The sequence below is a fragment of the Corvus brachyrhynchos genome, unplaced genomic scaffold, assembly GCF_000691975.1.
Source record: "Corvus brachyrhynchos isolate BGI_N302 unplaced genomic scaffold, ASM69197v1 scaffold236, whole genome shotgun sequence".
NCBI classification, from domain to species: domain Eukaryota; kingdom Metazoa; phylum Chordata; class Aves; order Passeriformes; family Corvidae; genus Corvus; species Corvus brachyrhynchos.
This window is the reverse complement of record NW_008238660.1, coordinates 684,096-703,180: the sequence shown is the minus strand read 5'-3', so window position 1 is coordinate 703,180 and position 19,085 is coordinate 684,096. Positions and strand designations below refer to the sequence as shown.

General features: G+C 50.5%; 1 protein-coding gene across 1 annotated transcript in view; it reads right to left on the bottom strand.

The window, feature by feature from the left end:
- Nucleotides 1-19,085, bottom strand: part of DNAH9 (dynein axonemal heavy chain 9) — a 135,002-nt gene that overhangs the window by 54,068 nt on the left and 61,849 nt on the right. Inside the window, exons 35-41 of the mRNA XM_017737716.1 lie at nucleotides 18,589-18,708; nucleotides 12,911-13,099; nucleotides 11,543-11,778; nucleotides 9,127-9,249; nucleotides 7,496-7,700; nucleotides 3,616-3,780; nucleotides 1,320-1,460 (exon numbers count right to left, since the gene is read on the bottom strand). Of these exons, the coding sequence (XP_017593205.1) occupies nucleotides 1,320-1,460; nucleotides 3,616-3,780; nucleotides 7,496-7,700; nucleotides 9,127-9,249; nucleotides 11,543-11,778; nucleotides 12,911-13,099; nucleotides 18,589-18,708 (1,179 nt within the window). The remainder of the gene's footprint in view (nucleotides 1-1,319; nucleotides 1,461-3,615; nucleotides 3,781-7,495; nucleotides 7,701-9,126; nucleotides 9,250-11,542; nucleotides 11,779-12,910; nucleotides 13,100-18,588; nucleotides 18,709-19,085) is intronic.

Genomic DNA, 19,085 nt, shown 5'->3' with positions numbered 1-19,085 from the left:
CAACAACAACAACAATAATAATAATAATAATAATAGTAGTAGTAATTTATTTTTTTAAGTCCCATGAGTGTCTTACTGTCTGGATCCAGCAAAGGACTGGCTGAGGAGCGCAGGGAGCAGTGGTAGTGAGCTGAAGCAGCCAGTGAAGTCCCCTCAAGGGTGGGTGTCTGCATCGAGAACAACCCTCTTATATAAGAGATTAAGGATTATTTCAACAACATTTCTGATCCAAATGAGAAAAGACAAAACAACTTTCAGAGTTGTCCAAATTAAAAGAATGAGCAAATTATCAAATGTAACTGGAAAAAGAAAATTAACAAGAAAATAAAAGCCAAGTCCTGTTTAGCAGTGCAAAGGCTCCGTGTGCTGGGCCCAGCTGAAGGAAATAACCAGGCCAATACAGTGATGGCACCAACTGGACAAGGCATGACCGTGTTAGCAGCCTTATTTTTAGGGTTCTACAAAGGAAAAATTATGCCTCAACAAATTAAAGTAACACTGATACCTAATGCATTATTAAATAATTGCAGAATGCATTTTCCTGCTTAATGTTTCTTTAAATTGTGTTAAAACGTGCGGCAGAGCAGCACATAAATCTTTGTGTTCTAATTTGTAATGGGCTCCCAGCTGTGTGGCAAGTATTCTAAAATCATCCCTGTGCATCTTTACACAATGCTTTATGATCTGTCATCAAAATTTATTAGATAAAAACATTTCACCCAATAATTTTCTATGTATTTATACACGCTGCTCATGTTCACTGGAAAACGTAAAACAAACGAACTATGGGAGACACAGATTAAAGGTGAAACCTCAGGAACCCCTGTATCTGTTATGTATGTGTAAGGGATGAATCTTTCAAAAGGCACAAAAGGAATTCTGTACATTTTTCTGATAAAATTACTCCAACAAACGAATCGTGGATATCAAAAGGAAAAGCTTCTTTGTGGAAGAGCCTCAACATTTTGTAGTCTCTCCTCAATTCCTTTTTCCAGGGCACTTGTCAAGGTAAGAAATCGTTTGGAAGAAGTTGTAGAGCAGGATGCTCATTTAACCCTCCATGTCCCAAAATACCTTCCTTATATGACAAAAAAACCCCCGTTTCCCATTGAATAAAATATTAAAGCTGTAGCTTTTTCCAGACACGACTTGGAGCAACCTGGGAGAGTGGAAGGTGTCCCTGCCCATGGCAGGGGTGGGATGGGCTTTAAGGCCCCTTCCAACTCAAACCTTGTGTAATTCTGTGACTCTGTGGCTCTGTAATTCTGATTTTATGAACCCCACAAAGAGGGAGCAGTGCCCCCCTGGAGGGCAGGTACCTTCAGGGAGAACTGGTACATGGGGTGGATGGCGTGCAGCTCGTTCATGGTGAAGTAGAGCAGGGAGGCGCGGCAGGCCGCGGGCCTGTAGTGCTCTCTGGCCTCGTTAATCCTGGCTTCTGTCGCCTTAAACTCCTGCACCTGGAGAGAAACACGGAGCAGAACTCCTGTCAGAACCCCCCTGTGCAGCGGGTGCAGCCCAGGGAGGGGGGACATCGGCCACAAAGGCAGCAGGGCAACCCACGAGTGCCCGCCACGGGACCAGCCTCTGCCAGGCTGGAGCTGCCCTCCCCAGCATCCTCCCCCTCTGGAACCTTCCATCTAACCGCATTTTCCACCCAGTTGCCCAATCCCTCGTTTTCCTGAGTCCCCTCCAGACTTCTCCCTAGGATCCCTGCTCTTTGCTAACTGGAATTGGTTTTCTCATCAATGAGTTTCTCATGCTAATTGCCCCCCTCCTGTGCAGGTCATTAACAACCCTGGGTCGAGCAGCCCCAGTGCTGCTCTCAGGCAGCTTCCCCAGGGCTGAGAGCTGCTAATTTATAACAGCTCTTTGCTGCCTTTCGTCAGCAGCCCCAAACTCTCCCACCTCGCTGCTCAGGGCTCTGCAGCTGCTGTGGGGGATATGTGAAAATCTTCTTGGCAGATACAGCACCCCATCATCACCTCGGTCCTGTTCGTTCTTTCATTCCACCTCAGCAGCATGAAGTGACATCCCTGAGCCTCCTGGGGTTTATTTTAGTCCCTGGCTGAGGACAGACACGTCTTACAGCATGGCCAGGAGCTGCTGAGACAGTGCTGACCCAGCCAGCTCAGCCAGCCATGCAATGGGATCATAAAATCCCAGAATGATTTGGGTTGGAAGGGACCCTAAAGTTCTTCTCATTCCACTCAGCGACACCTTCCACTACCCCAGGCTGCTCCAAGCCCCATCCAGCCTGGCCTTGGACACTGCCAGGGATCCAGGGGCAGCCCCAGCTTCTCTGGGCACCCTGTGCCAGGGCCTCCCCACCCTCACAGCCAAGAATTTCTTCCTAACATCTCATCTAAATCTGCCCATTTTCATCTTGAAGCCATCCCCCTTGTCCTATCACTGCAACAAGTCCCTCTCCAGCCCTTCCTAAGCTTTCTGTGGCAGAACCAGCCAGCACAGCATCACACAGCCCCTGCTGAAACTCAGAGCCAGAGGTGGGGCAGACAGATGCTCTTCATCTGTAGAGCAGGGAGGACTTCCATAGGAAGGAAAATGTTGGCTGAACACCTTTCTTTGGGGAGACAGACCAAAAACAGAGTGAGGCTTGACTTGAACCTCTAACAGGGCTCTTCCACAGCCTTCCAGGTGGGAACAAACTCATAAAATCCAGGTGCAAATTCTAAAATTCATCCCCTGTTGGCACTGCTGGTTTAGAAGGTGAAGCACTTCAAAACCACCTACTTCAAGGGGGAGATGCCAAGCTTTCCACGTCAAAAACTCCCTTCAACACCCCCTCTGGGGGTTCAAGCAACCCCTCCCCAGGCAGCTGAATGCACCTGATGCACCACAAATGGAAAATAATTCCGATTTTTAACGTGGAGGGAGGAGCACTCAGTTTCTTGGTCACTGGCTGGGAAGTGAGAGGCAGTTCCAGCCCCAGCCAGGCAGAACATGGGCCAGTGGCTGGGGGAGGGCAAGTGCAGGCTCTGGAGATGGGGGCACTGCAGAGGGGAGCAGCTGAACGGCCACACCGGGGTCCTGGGTCAATCCTGGCATGGGAACCACCCTTCCCAAGTGCCCTCAGTGGCAAGGAAAAACCTCTGTGCATTTGCCTAAGCCCATGTAAGGACAGCTGGGCAGGTGGCAGTGCTCACCCAGCTCCTACAAATGCTGATTTATACTCTGAGGAATGGAAGGGTATGAAATACCTGCGTTATTGCAGATTTACTCGAGATCACACGCTCACCGGATTCCAGTCCCTGGTCAGTACTAAAATCCAGCCTAACTGAGGCAGTGTGATGTACCCAGGATCATGCTGGAACAGTTTAAAGCTGCCTTGATACAGTGTGTAAATTTTATTGTCTTTACATCAGGCACCAATGTTTTCTCTTGGTCTTAAATAGGTCATTTAACACAAAAGAAGCTCCAAAGAACTAAATGGCCTGGAGCTCTCCAGAATGGAGAGCATTTACAAGTTGTACCAATTCCTATTCTCTGCTCAGCAGACGGAGCAGAGATGGGCAGAGCAGAGGTTATATTCCACCCAGAAATCCTTAAAGGATCACAGACATGCTTTTCTCCAGGCTGTCACCGTCTTTGTACCTTCTCCACAATCTCTGCAGCTGTCCTTTTAGTGGTCTCCAGGTTCTCCACCAGTGCTGTGTCTCCCAGGAAATTACCAGATGCTGATGACAGCCGAGAGAGCAAGTTGTCCTCTAATGTTTTCAAGGTGATCTTGAACTCATTCTGCTGCTTTGTGAGATCTGACTGCAAGTAATAAATTCAGAAAGTTTTAGCCACAAAGGATGTGGTAAAATAAGGATTAATCACCTTCACATGGGAACAGGCTTCCCACTGACAACTTCCATAGTCCTGTAGTGCTTATTCCTGCTCTCTGCAACTCCTGGGAAAGGACAGAGTTCTGGAATCTGGGATGACTCCTTATCCAACAAGCTATCAGCTCAGAGAAACCTGGTGCAGCACAGAAAGCACCAGGAGAATGGAGTCCTTTTGCTAGGAATGCAGGAAAATGCTGGAAATGAATCAGGAAGAAAAGTCCTTTATCCCCATCTCAGACACACATCCTGTATCGCCCCTCCTGCTGATCCCTCTGCTCGTGCCACTCCACACCCCACCAGTCACACCAGCAACGGGGGCCACGGGGTTAAAACCTGACAGCAAAACCAGCAGCAAAGTCCCTCAGATCCCAAGGTGAGCACGAGGAGATCTCAGGCTCAGAACTGCGGGCAAAGTCATGGCTTCTCCTGTCCTGCTCCCATTTGTATCCCGGCCTCCAGGTCCCACTGGGACCAGTGGCTTACTGGGCTAAAGCTGGACCTGCACAAAGCCCCCCTGCCAAAGGCTCTGCAAACTCAGCACACAGATGGGCGAGGAGGTTCAGGCCGGTACAACCATCCTGTGCCACGGGCAGATTTCTGAATTACAGAGCAAATCTGTGTCTGAAGTGCCCTCTCCATTCTCTGCAGGCACTGGTCCCACCTCCCTCTCCCCTGCAGAAGCACCAGTCATTAACTCTGTTCATGGTGCAAACAAAGGCTCTCATCTGGCTCCTTTCTGAACTGCTCCTCCACGACAGGCTTCCTGCCCTGAAATGTGATTGCCCTATTCTGTGTGTTTGCTCAGAGAAAACTCCTGGCTCTCTCTGGGTTTATTGTGGCATTCCACAATATGTCCCTATTGTGAACACCTATTTTTAGCGCTCTCACAGAAAATACCCTGTGGGAAAGCTCTGATTGGGATGCTGGTCTAAGCCTGGTGAAGTCAGTGCTGTGGGAAACACTGCTGGGTGACAGTTTAAACCCTCAGACTGTGCTGAAGTGACACAAGCCAAGAAACTCAAGGATCTTGCAGAAGAGTGTTTTATAGCCCTGCAAAACCCAGCAGCTGTGTGAAACACCTGACGTGGGGCATGTGGAACTGAGACAAGTCCTGGGCAGCTGGCACATGACAGACTCGGTGCCATGAGCCACGGGATCTAATGCTCCAAAGAGAGTTTTGGGAAAACCATGTCCCTCTGTAGGGTCTGGAGAAGCCCCAGGAAGGAGAAATGTGCCTGTGCCTCTCCCAATCCCACCATGCAGAAGTGAGCCCATAGGATTTGCCCTGTTCTCAGAGATTTCCCAGCAGGTTAAGGGATTCTTTCATTAATAACTCATCTTCCAGTATATGGGCTGGAATTCCGTGCACACCCTCATTGCAAGTTAACAGCAGCTCTGCTGAGCAGGCACTGGAGTGTGTCTGCTTTGGTATTTCAGCTGGAAAGGGCTGTTTTAAAGGCCTCTTCTCCCGGCTTTACACACAGGAATTTGCTCCTGGTGGTGCTGAATATTTCACAAGTCCTGAACCAGAAAACTAACGTGGCTAATTGTGTGCATTCCTGTCATTCGAGCATAGAATGCCTGGAAAAATGACATTTTGCAGCTCTTTTTGCAGCCCATGGACTGTGAGCCCTGGAGTTATTAATGAGGAGGGGGTGGATTTTTGTTCCAATTGCCTGTAAGCCCCACACAGGGTCTGGGAGCACCCTCAGAAGCCCAGACTGGGTGCCCCCAGCCCCTGTGGGTGCTGCAGCCTCATCCTGCCGTGGTTTGCAGCACAGCGAGGTCATCATTCCTTATTTCTGCAGTGCAGCTCATTAGCTGGTATTTCACAGCTGATGTATGAAAGTGCTGCTCCTGGCAAACAGGTTACTCCCAGAGCCTTCCAAACTTCATTCCATGGGCAAAAAAAGTTCACCAGGACTCCAAGCCACCTCTGCAGGATTCACTTCCAGAGCCTTCCAAGCTCAGCCACAGCAGCCACTTCTCCTTTTCCCTTCTGCTGGTTTTGTTGTGTTATTTATTTGATTAGGTTATTAGCAATAAATTCTGGGCTCCACACACAAGGTGTGCTTTGAGCTCAGCAACCTTTGTGCAGTGCTTTAGGAATCATCTCCATCGCCCTCAAACCAGAGCTCTGAACCTTCCCTGGCCACCAAACACCTGTCCCTTCAGTCCCACGGTGGAGAGGAAGGACTAACACAGACCTGGAGAGGTGACCTCTCCTTTGGGGAATCCAGGATTCCAGCCCAGGCCTCCAAGGAGCTCCCCAGTGAGCAGACCCAGCCCTGGGGGCAGAAGGTGCTGAGCCCCTGGCCAGCCCCTCGTCACACGTGGCACTGCCATCCCTCACTGTGCCCAAGGAGACACAGCTCTGCTTTTAGGGCAGCAGGGAACAGGTTTTAGGACAGTTCCCCATCCAGCAGAACATCTGGAATACCAGGCTGCTTTTCTCCTCCCCGGGGCAGCAGGGCTGCAGCAGGATGGAATTGGGTGAGAAGGAGAGGAGAGCTGCTGGCTCTGGTGTTACCTTGCTGTGGTGCTAGAGAGAAAGAATTCAATATTCTTCAAGGTAAGGAAAATGCCATCCCCCAGGAATTGTGCTGGGGGGACTGAGCAGGGCTTTGTGTCCCTCGTGGCCCCAGCACAGCACCCTGGCTCACACATCAAATCAGCTCATTGTGCATTTTTGATGGCATCTTTTGGCTCATTAGCACATGAGCCTCGATGCATCATTAAGGCTGCCCAGTTAAGGTACTTCAGAACCTCATTAAATGGAAAGGTTATTAAAGAACTGGCCTGGCCTGACTGAACATGTGCAGTAAATTTATTCCCACTCTCAGAAAATTTTTAGTATTATACGTATTTGTTGCATTGTTAAAGGTGTCATCAGAAGGGAGGGTTTTCTTTAGAAAATTATCTTGAAATTGAAGCCATACTTACTAAGAGAGAGAGAAAATATTTTGGCCTGTTACAAAGAAGTGGGAGGAAGAGAAAATTATCATTACCAGCCTCACAATATTTATGGAGAGAATCCTTTACCATAAATGCCAAAAATTAAGTGAGATTAATGCTGCCTTCAAAATTAAATCTGTGAAGTCCAGAAAAACAATGGTGGTGAGAACCTCAGCTTTCAGTCACAACAGGAGGAGGAAAATAAAGAGAATTTTGGGGAGAAAAGCCTTGAAAATGCAGTACCAGGGTTCTCAAAATACCGAGAAAAGAGAAGGCTGAAGGAAAAAAAACCCCTCAATGTTTCTCATAAAGGGAAAATCTGATTTTGTGATGAGCTCGACAATCTCTGCAAGCTGGCATGAGAAATGCTGTTTGTCCTAAAAGATAAAAATAAAAACAAAAACAAAAATAAAAAATAAATAAAATAAAAAATAAAAATAAAAATAAAAATAAATAAAAATAAATAAAAATAAAAATAAAAATAAAAATAAAAATAAATGATGTTTCATGCTAATGATGATTGGAACACTTGCTCCCAGTGTAAACTCTCAGGTGCTGATCTTCAGCTCCTGCAGGTCAGGCCTCTTGATGTAGGACGAACAACAACAGTAATAATAATAATAATAACAATAATAATAATAATAATGCTGATTTCTACTTTCTCTCAGTGACAATTCCCAGGTGCTGACCTTCAGCTCCTCCAGGTCAGGCCTCTCCACGCTCACCACGGCCGCCAGCAGCTGCTCCTCGAGGCCGTCGCGGGTGACGGAGAAGTTGATGAGGGTGCACTGTGCCTGCAGCTCGGGCTGGAAGTGGGGGTTTGCCAGCTTGGTGTGCAGGATGAGGCGGAAGGAAGGGTGCAAGGCACACTCCTTGTGCCCAAGTTTAATGTACCTGGAATTTCGGCAAAAGGAGCATCAGCCAGGAGCGTGTGCCAGGAGCTGTCACCGCAGGACAGGGTGGGTCTCAGTCAGGTACTCGGCACTCCTCACAGAAATTATTATTTAAGCAAAGTGTTTCATCCTGGACACACCGGAATCATTTCTGATTTCGGGTAAAAAGCCCAGAGAGTCTCCCCTGAATTTTGGATCCTGTTTAAGGAGGCTCAGATTTTCCAGCGGCAGCACAACCAGTCCAACCATGAACTCTCCTGGCTTTGGACAGAGGCTGAATTCTGCCTAGAATGGAGTTCCAGGGAGGAAAAGCCTCTCAGCATAGAGCTTTTCATTAGTCACTGTTGTGGGAACGGTGAGGTTCTCAAGGGAATTTGAATACACTTCCCAGTCCAACATCACTCACTGGGTGCCCTCCTGGCCCCCTCGATTGCTTTCAGAGCTGTAAACCCCCCAGTGCAGGCAGCTCACAGCAGCACGAGACCCTGCCAGACCCCACAGCGAAATCATTCCCACTCTGGGACTGGCAGCATCTGCCTGGAGTCTGGGCTTAGGGCCTGGAGACACAAAACTCAAGGACTTCCTTTGTGATTTATGACTTATTTTCCCTTTGTTAGGAAAGACACGATCTCACAGGGAGTTTTGAGATGCACAGCCCCAAAAGGGGCTGCCTGAGTGTTCCACTGGAGGGGGGCTCAGGATTGCTCCCTCTCTGCTTCATCCCCCTTCCCAACATTCTCCAACCATTTCAGTCCTGCACTGGGACCAATCCTGCCCCTCCATCCTGCAGCCAAACCCCTGCTCAGCCACCCTTCCTGGGATGTTCTCCCCTGAGCCCTTTGCAGACAGCTTGCCTTGCCCACCAGTTTACAGCACCCTGGGATGTTTCAGGCGAGCAAGGAAATAATCCTTAAAGAACTTAAGGAAGAAGAGCTCCCTGGCTGCCTCTCTTGCTGACCTCCTCTCGGCTGGAGGTGACCAGCAGCTGCCATGAGAGCTTGACCTCATTAAGAAACACTTGATATCCTTGATGCTGAAACTGGTAGCTGCATTTCTAAACGCTGTGCAGTGTTTGCTAAAATTCAAGGCTACTTTTACTTCACAAAAGCAGCAGCTATTTTGGTAATAATTCAGTGTCAGAACAGCCAATTACAGACCCCGAGGTCAGTGTACAATGGGAGAATTACAGGTCTCTCTTTTATATGAGGTTTGAATGATGCTGTGAAATGGAATGAGAAATCCAGGTTGATTTCCAGGCCATCCTGTGGCTGAATTACCTGTGATTGCCTGATTTAAAACGCCCTCACTGCTGAAGGCAGGATGTTGATGCTGCTGGGTGGGAACACCCGCGGTCTGAGGGCAGGAACAGAGAGCACAACAGCCCCCAGCCCCCACCCACACGTGTCCCCAAGCCCCCCCAAGCTCACCTGCCTTTCTTGATTGTTTCTCGCCCCAGTAACGGCCCCAGCACTGGATCCACAGATTCCTCCAGGTTCTCAATCAAAACCAGCTCTCCAGCAGCCAGGGCTTGTTCCAGTGTGTCCAGATACCTGTGGGAAACAGCACAGAGCAGCAGAGCAGGCTGTGACACTGTCAGTGAGGAGGGGACAGAGGGGACCCTCACTGCGGTGGCAGCTACAGGCAGGTGCCAGCATTTGGAGACAGAAAGAGGGCTAAGGTGGTGTCAGTGCCAGGTGCAGAAAGTGTCACTGGCAGAGTCCTGGCTGTGCCACAGAGAGAATGAGGCTGAAGACCTTCCAAGGGCAAGCAGTGACCACCGAGTCTGTCCCAGAAGAGTCTGGGCAGCCGTGAGCAAAAGCTGTCACAGCCTGGAGTTATTTTCAGCACGTACTTTGTTTCCCACAGAACCCACTGGTGAAGTTCATCGTGCATAAAAGCAAGGACAAAGAGCAGCTTTCAGCTCCATTGTGCCCAGGGTTTAGGGTCATGCTTAGGACAACTTCTTTCCCCATGAGGAAATGGAACCCTTTGCCCAGTGCCTAGCTGTGAAATGGGGATTTCTGCTTTGGGATGCAAGGGCAGGGCCAGGTGCCTGTGTGGTGTCCTTCAGGGCTGCTCTGCTCTTCACACAATCCCTCTGCCAAGAGGGGAGCAGGACCCTGGGCAGGAGGGGAGGGTGCTCCAGGCACTTCTCCACCATCACTCTTACACTGAGTCACCTCAACTAAATCCACTGCTCAAAATTCATACTCCTCGTCTAAGCCAGAGAGCTTGGGAGCTCAGGAGGTGACAGAAGGAGCTGAAACAAAAGTTTAGAGTGACCTTTAGGCCTGATTTTTAGAGAAATATGCTGACCCAGTGAAACCCCCACCCCTGATGAGCAGCCCGAATTTTCTGAGTCCAGGGGTATTTTACACAAAGAAAGTCAGAGGGAATGACAGAGCAGCCCCAGAGCTGCTCACACAGCAGCACCTTCCTGAAGGTGGGCCTTGCATGTGGGTTTAGACCTCTTCCAGCAGTTGAAAGCAAAAAGCTCCATCTCCCAGAGGATGAAACATCCCCTGAATTGCTGTAATGGGGCACTGATGATGCTTTTAGTCCTCAGCTCTGAGACATCACAGCAAAACACTAAATTCCCCTCTTTAAAGCCCCTGCCAGCCCAGAGTGTGGCCGGGGAGGGGAAAAAGAGATGTCATATTGGCACAGCAGGGATGCTACAGGGTCTGTTCCTCTGGTTCCATCCTGCAGGTTCAGATTTAGGTGCCTCTTCTGGGATCCCTGCTGTTCCACAGACAGCTTTGAGTAGCTGCAAGGCATGGTGGCCAAGGTGGCCGGGAAACAGAAATTTGCTGTTGTGAAAAACGAGCCTTGTTTTGATCCCACATGAGGTCAGATTGAGTAACTTGCTGTTATTTTCTCTGAGGAAAGCAGAGGAGGCACCAGCAAAACCTGGGTAACCTCAGAGGAGGAAGCATGGGCAACCCCAAGGCATCTCCAAATCTACAGGGATTTGGAAGCACCAGGCCTGGGTCACTCCTGCCTGTCACCAGAGCTTTGCTCTGTATTTGGGAAACAACCCCCAGTGCTGGCACATCTCCATAAGGATTCCACTCGGGCTGCTCCACCCCTGCTGGGGCTCCTCACGAGTGGGCAGAGATGGGTGCAAGGTGACACAGCAGAAGACCAGTCTGTCTGATTGGAGAAGAGAGCCAGGGGTGGAAAGGCCTTCCCATGAAGGATGTATCCAGATCCATGCAGGGGTGCTGCACTGAGAGTGTCCAGCTGGTGGGAGCAGCCTCAGCCCAGCTGGTCTGCAGGGCATGGTGCCCTCTCCATACCCGAGCCCTCTCTTTCTCCAAGTGGTAGGAAGCCCTGGTCATCCTCCTGGATGAGACTAAACCAGGACAGCTGACAGTTACAACGAGCCCGTGGAGGATGCCACAGTCCTGCAAAGGCCCATTGCCCAGAGCAGCTGTGGCTGCCCCATCCCTGGAAATGTCCAGGTCCAGGCTGGACAAGGCTCGGAGCAGCCTGGGCTAGTGGAAAATGTCCCTGCCCATGGCAGGGGTGGAATGGGATGATCTTTAAGGTCCCTTCCAACCCAAGCCAGTCTGGGATTCTGTGATACCCGAACTCAGCTCACTCCATCACCACCTTCAGAGGAGTTTCTATGGTAACTGAGCCAAGCACTAAACAGACCCTTGATTTAATGAGAAACCTGTCATTTTGGTAATGAACGAGCAGATAACGTGAGCAAATGCAGCGGCAGGTTTGCCTCAGTGCGACTGCCTCCGATGGCTGCAGCTGAGTGTCCCCTGCCCACCAAGCACCCCGGGCAGGCGGGCACATCCCCTGCTCACGATGAGAGAAGGACGGTTTTACCCCTTCTGCCCCGCTCGGATCACCCGGAGCCCTTCGCCATGGGTGCTTTTGATCCACTTGCTGCCCTGCAGCTGGGGATCCACCACGAGGGGCCAGCGCTCGCAGCTGCTCAGGATGGCGGCGTTCTCGGTGGACGTGCGCTCGGCCGGCAGGCCCTGGTTCTGCCACGCCGCCACGGCCGCGCCATCTGCCAGCATGGACAGCGGGTCCAGGCACGGGGTCACAGGGATTGGCACCTGGGAGGCAAGCAGAAAGGCTTCCTAGTGATTCCAAGGAAAGAAGTGATAAATTACATTGATCCGAGTCACCAGCAGCATGACCAGGAGGTTGAGGGAGGTGATTCGGCCCCTCTGCTCCACTCGGGTGTGACTCCACCAGCAGAGCTGCCCTCAGCACTGGTGCCCAACAGCAGCAGGGTGTGGAGCTGCTGGAGCAGGTCCAGAGGAGGCCGTGGAGATGCTCCATGAGGTGAGGGCTGGAGCCCCTCTGCTCTGGAGCCAGGCTGGGAGAGCTGGGGGTGCTCACCTGGACAAGAGAAGGCTCCAGGGAGAGCTCAGAGCCCCTTGCAGGGCCTAAAGGGGCTCCAGGAGAGCTGGAGAGGGACTGGGGACAAGGGATGGAGGGACAGGACACAGGGAATGGTTTCCCACTGCCAGAGGGCAGGGATGGATGGGATATTGGGAAGGAATTCCTGGCTGTGAGGATGGTGACATTTCTCAGCACAGTCAGGTCATTTTTGGAACAATATTGCGCCTCTTAACTAAGTTTCTGGCTTAGTATTAAGAAATGCAGAATGAAGTTTCCCTCTCTCAAACTGCCTGCTTCGGTCAGTCCTTTGATCTGGGCATCTCTGCCCCACTGGGACCTTATTTAAAATCTTCTTGGCACCATTTGTAGGAGAGGACCCTGTTAAAATTAGTGAAATATTAAATAAGTTTCAAGCACAATGATCTCCATCTGGTCCTAACAGCATGACATGGATAAAACCAGCTGAGAGGCATGGCCAGCGTGACCAGAGCTTGTGTTCAGAATGAAAAAACACCTGGATTTTTTCCAAGCCTACCGGAGAGCTGGCAGCGAGCTCTGCCTGCTCCAAGTAATTCCTCCTCCATATTCCCCCCTCCTTCATGGCTGTGGACAAAACTGCAGGGCTGGGCTCTGTGTTTGGGATTTCCCTGTGTACATGAAGGAACTTCATGGAGCAAGACCACCACATTTTCCCCAGGGAGGAGTAAAGGCCATGTCCTGATCCTCACTCCAGCTCGGTGAAGACACAGTGATGTCCCTCACTTGAGAGATCCCCTGTGGGCACCAGGATTTACACATTAATCCCAGTAGCAACAGCTTCTCAGAGGAATCAGAACCTACTTTTAGCTGGTGCAAATAGGGCCTCCAGACACCATCCAGGAGGTCCTGGCGGTATTTCTTGGTGAAGTAGCCCAGGTAGGAGACGAAGGCCGTGGTCAGCAGGACGTCTCCACACAAGGTGCTCTGCTGCTGTTTGAAGTCCTTCACGGCCTCAGCCCATCTCACATTTTCAGAGGCAAGTCCCCCAACCTGCAAGTTCCAAAGTCAGATTGATCATTCATACAGTCATGGAATGGTTTGGGTTGGGAGGGACCTTAAATCCCACCCAGTGCCAGCCCTGCCATGGCAGGGACACCTCCCACTGTCCCAGGCTGCTCCCAGCCCCAATGTCCAGCCTGGCCTTGGGCACTGCCAGGGATCCAGGGGCAGCCCCAGCTGCTCTGGGCACCCTGTGCCAGGGGCTGCCCACCCTTGCAGGGAAGGATTACAGAAGCATTTAAGCCCATCAGTTGTTAATTGCCTTAATGCCACAGATTCCCACGTCATTACACCGTCTCCCACACAGAACACTCCTCTCCACAGCCTTCAGTATGTCACACAATTTATTATCACACCAGGTACGTGGGATTTTGATCACAATTCCCTTCAGATTCTGTCAAAAAAATGTTTTCTTGCACCTATTTTTCATCAGCATCCAATGTGCAGGCAGTGCAGCTGGGGCTTTGATGAGGTTCAGCATCTCCTTGTAAAATAATTTACCTCTACATGCAAAGATCACTTATTTGGCCATCAGTACTTTTTGGGGTACCATTGGAATGAGGAATGGAATGCAGCCTTCAGCTCGCAAGCCAGAAAAACCCAACCCAGTTTTGAATTGACCTCATGGGTTTGAGATGGAGAATGCCAGATCTTATGGTGAAATTCACAATCAGCCTCCTGCTGCCAGGGAGAAACCTCTCTCCATGTACAGCTCTGGGCACATCCACAGCAGGCACAGCTCCCCTCTGCTCCCAGGCCTCTGCCACCGGGGCCAACCAGCACCTTCTACTTTTCTTCCTCAGTCCACAGTCCACAGTCCACATGAACTTATGGTTATTTTTCTTCATATTTCTCATTTCCACTAAAACCTCCTCTGTATCCTTCTCCTCTTCAAGCCTCCCCATGTAAGGAATACTGGTGTGACACTGTCCATTTTTCCAGGCCCCTGTTCAGTGTTAAACAGGCCCAGCTCTGACACTAATCCCTGTGACAAGCCCTGGCAACACCTCCAATAGTTCATTCCCCTAAACTGGCTATTTTGCCACCTTAACCTGCTGTGCAGACGCAGATCCCCAGCATGGGAAGGCAACACCTGCAGACCCTCACTGAATTTCACTGTCACACCTTCCAACCTGGCCAAGTCCTGTTTCCAGCAGAATCTTGCCGAGAGTCAGCACCACCTTCACATTCCCAACACAAACTCGCTCCCGTGGTTGGTTCTGCTTCACTCCAGATCAAACAGCTCTCCTTCCACCCTTGTACCTCCATATCCCCTGATAAACAGCCAGGATCTTTTAAGCCAAGAAGTTACTGAGTTCCCCTCTGAAACCCCTCAGCACAGGCTCTGCAGGGCAGACCCACGGGCAGCCTCCTGCAGCTGACAGCAGCCCCTGGCCTGGGAACACTGTACACAAAGCACAGCTCTGGACACAACTTCCAGCTTCCCACAGCTGCAGACTTCAGGACCTTCTGACCCAGAGCTTGTATCCTTGTGCTTAACAGCCACTGATGATTTTTGACTTCATGACCGAGCCTAAGCTGCTGTGGATATCAACCCAACTTTTGGCATCTACAGCATCCCGTGGGCAGGAGATCCACAGTTCAGCTGTTCTTTGTATAAAAGTACATTCTTTGATGTGCTGCCTGAACTTCTCAATTGCTAAAACGTTTGTCCAGTGCAAAACCAGGGAACAATCCTGCTGGCACCAGCTTCTCTGCACCACTCAGGATTCCAAGCCCTCGGTACCCCTCTGCTGTCTTCTTTTCAGGTTGAAGAGCTTTAGCCTCTTCAATAATTCCTCACACAAGAAGCAGCCTTTTGATTTTCCTTGCAATCCTTATCTGCACCGACTGATGCAATCTTTATTATCTGGTTCCTTTTATTGTTGCTGTCTCTGCACCATTTCCCATTCTCCTCCAGCCTTTGAGGTGCAGCAGAGGGGGCGGCGGTCATGCTGCACATTCGAGATTTATTTAGAAGGTATTCACAGAGCAAGATGGGGATTTTTCTGTTTTGTTCTCCCTTCTTTTCCTAATAAACCCTAATATCCGGTTTCAGATGGGCTTTGGGTTTGGTGAAGGCTTTTTGCTCCCGGGAGCACAGAGCTCACAGCACTCTTAACTCCATCCTTTCACTCCTGAGTGATAACAATCAGCTCAGCATCACTTACAGGGCATGTGAAATACAACCTAATTTTACCAATGTACTTTACATTACATTTATCTACCTGGTGTTTCACCCCTCCATCACTTGGGACTATTTTTACAATTCTTTATAGACAGTCGACATCACCACTGTGGAGCCGCGCGACCCCCTGCACACCAGCTCTTTTATGACTCATGGAATCACAGAACCACAGGCTGATTTGGGTGGGAAGAGACCTTAAAGCCAACCCAGTGCCACCCCTGCCATGGGCAGGGACACCTCCCACTGTCCCAGGCTGCTCCAAGCCCTGTCCAGTCCAGCCTTGGGCACTGCCAGGGATGCAGGGGCAGCCACGGCTTCTCCAGACAATCAGTTTCTTCTGATGAACACAAGAACTAACAGACACCTGCAAAAATACCTCTGATGGCCTTTCTGCCCTGCCCAAACCGCCCCTTTGGATCAGGGAAAACTGCCTCTGGGAAGTCTGACCCCTCCCAGGAGCAGAAAGAGCAGCCTCAGGTTTTCTTTGTCCCACCCGACCTCAGAGCTGTCCCTAAATGTGCCCCAGCTGAGCTGCTGTGCACAACATGAGCCACCACCATCCTCACAGAGCTGCAGAGGTTCCCCAGTGCCTTTTGCTGGTCTCAGACTGGGCTGATGTCCCCTTAGCCTTGCTAGGAAGATACTCATGATAGGATTAGGACCTCAGCTGCCTTTCCTAGGGCTGCACAATGCATAGGGCAAAGCCTGATCCAACACATCCAAGCCTCCCTGGCTGCTGCACTGAGCTCCTGGTTCAGAGGGGAACAATCTGTTCTCAATCCATAGGCACAGGTCTGCATCTTGCATCACTGAACCTCATCCCATTCCTGTGGGTCCCATATCCACACCATCCAGTTCTTTCATCTACAGCAATGCTGCCTCTTTATGTGGGGGGATTCCCAGATTTATGTTGTCAGCCTTGGAAGTTTGTTTTATCATGGAAAGCCATATTCCTTACAGTGGAACGAAGGCTGGAAAATAACAAGGATCAGGCAGCACAGGCTATACCTGCCCTGCTCCTCCTCTGTTCCGGACACCTGCAGGAGTCCAGCTGGAGCTGGACAGGCCCTGGTCTCAGCCCACATATCTCATCTTATCCTACTTCTTGAAAAAGAAGCAGAGCACTGCTTTTAAGTTATTGGTCACTTTTAAGGATCATTCATAAATTATCCTTAATCTCAACTACAGTTACAGGGCAGAGCCCAGTTCTTGCACCTTTCCTTTGTAGTTTTTATAGATGAAGCATCCATAGGTCTCCCCTCCAATCTCCTTGAGGTCAACTCCCATCTTTCTCCCACAGCCCTTCTAACACCAAGAAGTCTTTATTGATCTGATTTTCCCAGTACTCAGAGGTGCTTCCATGCCCCTAATTAATTTTTTCAGGTTACTTTCTATCTCCTTAGGTCCTAGAGGCTTTTTTCTTCTCCTTTGCTTGGATCACACACTACTGCCAGTTTTAAAACGTTCCAGACATCCCAGGTGTCTCCCACCTCAGATCCTAGAAGTCATTGGAATTCTTTTTATTTAGCAAGCAGCAAATTAAAAGCTACTCCTTCGATTACCTTTGGCTCTTTGGTAATGTCAACATGAACAACCATTCACCATTCCTCATCCACCTTCTGCACACCAGTCATGACTTTAGGGGCTTCTGTCGCATCCATCCCCTCTACACCTTTTCCAAAGGGAACAGCCCCAATCTATTCCCTCTCTTCTCATGTGGAAGTGGTTACACACTTTGTTGTAGCTTTCCTAGGCTGCTCACAGCCCTCTCAGACAGGGTAACCACGTGTGGGATGTAGGCACTGACAGACCCGATACAATGACGCTTAACTTCTGTTTCCTGAGGTTTTTTCTACCAATTAGTAATATTCAATTTGTCTTTTTTTCCTCCTGTCAAGTGCCACGCTGCTGTTCCTGAGAACTCTCTGCAACAACTCCAAGAGCTCTTCTGTGAGTGATAATGGTGCAATTAGGCCCTATCCATGTAACTGCATGATTACAGTTTGTTTTCCCTGCACACGTTATTTAGCATTTGTCACCACTAGATTTCCTCCTCTGCATTAGCGCACACCCACTCACAAACACCGCTCAGCAGCCAGCCTCCCTTTCTGGTGCACAGATCCTGGCCCTTGGATCCTGAAGCCTCTTCCTTAGAAGTCACCAGGAGCTCGTGAGATGCCAATGTGGCACTGGACTCAATCCCCCAGGTTCATTTGTCAATCCAAAGCATCGCTCTCCATCTTCAGTTACATTCTTTATACAACCTCAGACGTGTTTGTTTCAAAGTCTGGGAACTTATTTCTACCCACAGCCACACCGGTGACACTTCTTGAATGTCAAATGAGCTGCGCATCGGTGAGGGCTGTCAGGCTCCATTCCCAGAGCAAAGCCAGGATGACACAGGAGATGGTGTGCAGTGCAAGGCAGGAGCCTGGGATGCGAGGAGTTCCTTGCCTACACTGCAGAAATGATGAATTTTGGACAGTGTAGAATCACAGAACTGCTGAGGTTGGAAGCTGTTCCCAGGTCATGGGGTGGGGAAGAGATGTGGCCTGGCCTGGGATGTGGTGTCATAGAAGAGTTGGGGTTGGAAGGGACCTGAAAGCCCATCCAGTGCCAGCCCTGCCATGGGCAGGGACACCTCCCACTGTCCCAGGCTGCTCCCAGCCCCAGTGTCCAGCCTGGCCTTGGGCACTGCCAGGGATCCAGGGGCAGCCCCAGCTGCTCTGGGCACCCTGTGCCAGGGCCTGCCCACCTTCCCAGGGAAGGATTTTTCCATATATCTAAATTAAATTTCCCTTCTTTCAGTTTTCCTCATTCTCCCTTGTCCTGTCACTACAGTTCCTGATGCAAAACCCTTCTCCAGCTCCTTGCAGGCCCCTCTCTAAATGCCTTTGTACTCTGACTTGGAGGACACCGAGGCTTTTAGAGAGCTTTTCATTCCAATTCTTGTCATTTCTAGACCTGTAAAGCTACAGGCAAGTTCCCACCTTTGCTTTTATGATACCACTTCTGACTCATAGAGCTCTGGCCCATCAGCACCTGCTCACACCTTTAAGGCCCAAGAAGGAGGCGAGAGCTGTGATGGCAGCAGAGCCAGGCACCTTAACGAGCAGAGCTGCCCTGATGCACAGAAACAGCCACTGCAAAAGCGTTTTCCTTACTGAAACCTGCTGCAGTGCAGGAAACATTTCCAAAACCACGGGAGGATGGAGCGTGCTGTGTGCACGGGGCTCAGCCCAGCCCTGGCCCCTCCCTCCTGTGCCACCAGAGCTGCCCTGCTGGCACTCACCAGGCGGTTGGCCAGGGCGATGGTGCAGGCTGTGGCTTCAGCTTCCTGCTGGCACTTGAGTTTGTCTGACGTGGCCTTCTCAAACTTGGCCGTGAGCTTGCCCAGGTTCTCGTTGAGGCGCTGCACATGAAAAACAGGAGGAAGTCAGGAACAGCACGGTTTTAACAACTCAGGAACAATGGGGAGCTGTTGGAGGAGTCCAAAAAGCCATGAAGACACTCCAGGAGCTGAAGCCCCTCTCCTCTGGAGCCAGGCTGGGAGAGCTGGGAGTGTTCACCTGGATAAAGCTCCAGGGAGACCTTAGAGCCCCTTCCAGTACCTAAAGGGGCTCCAGGAGAGCTGAAGAGGGACTGGGGACAAAGGCTGGAGGGACAGGACACAGGGAATGGTTTCCCAGTGCCAGAGGGCAGGGATGGATGGGATATTGGGCAGGAATTGTTCTCTGTGAGGGTGGGCAGGCCCTGGCACAGGGGGCCCAGAGCAGCTGTGGACGGCCC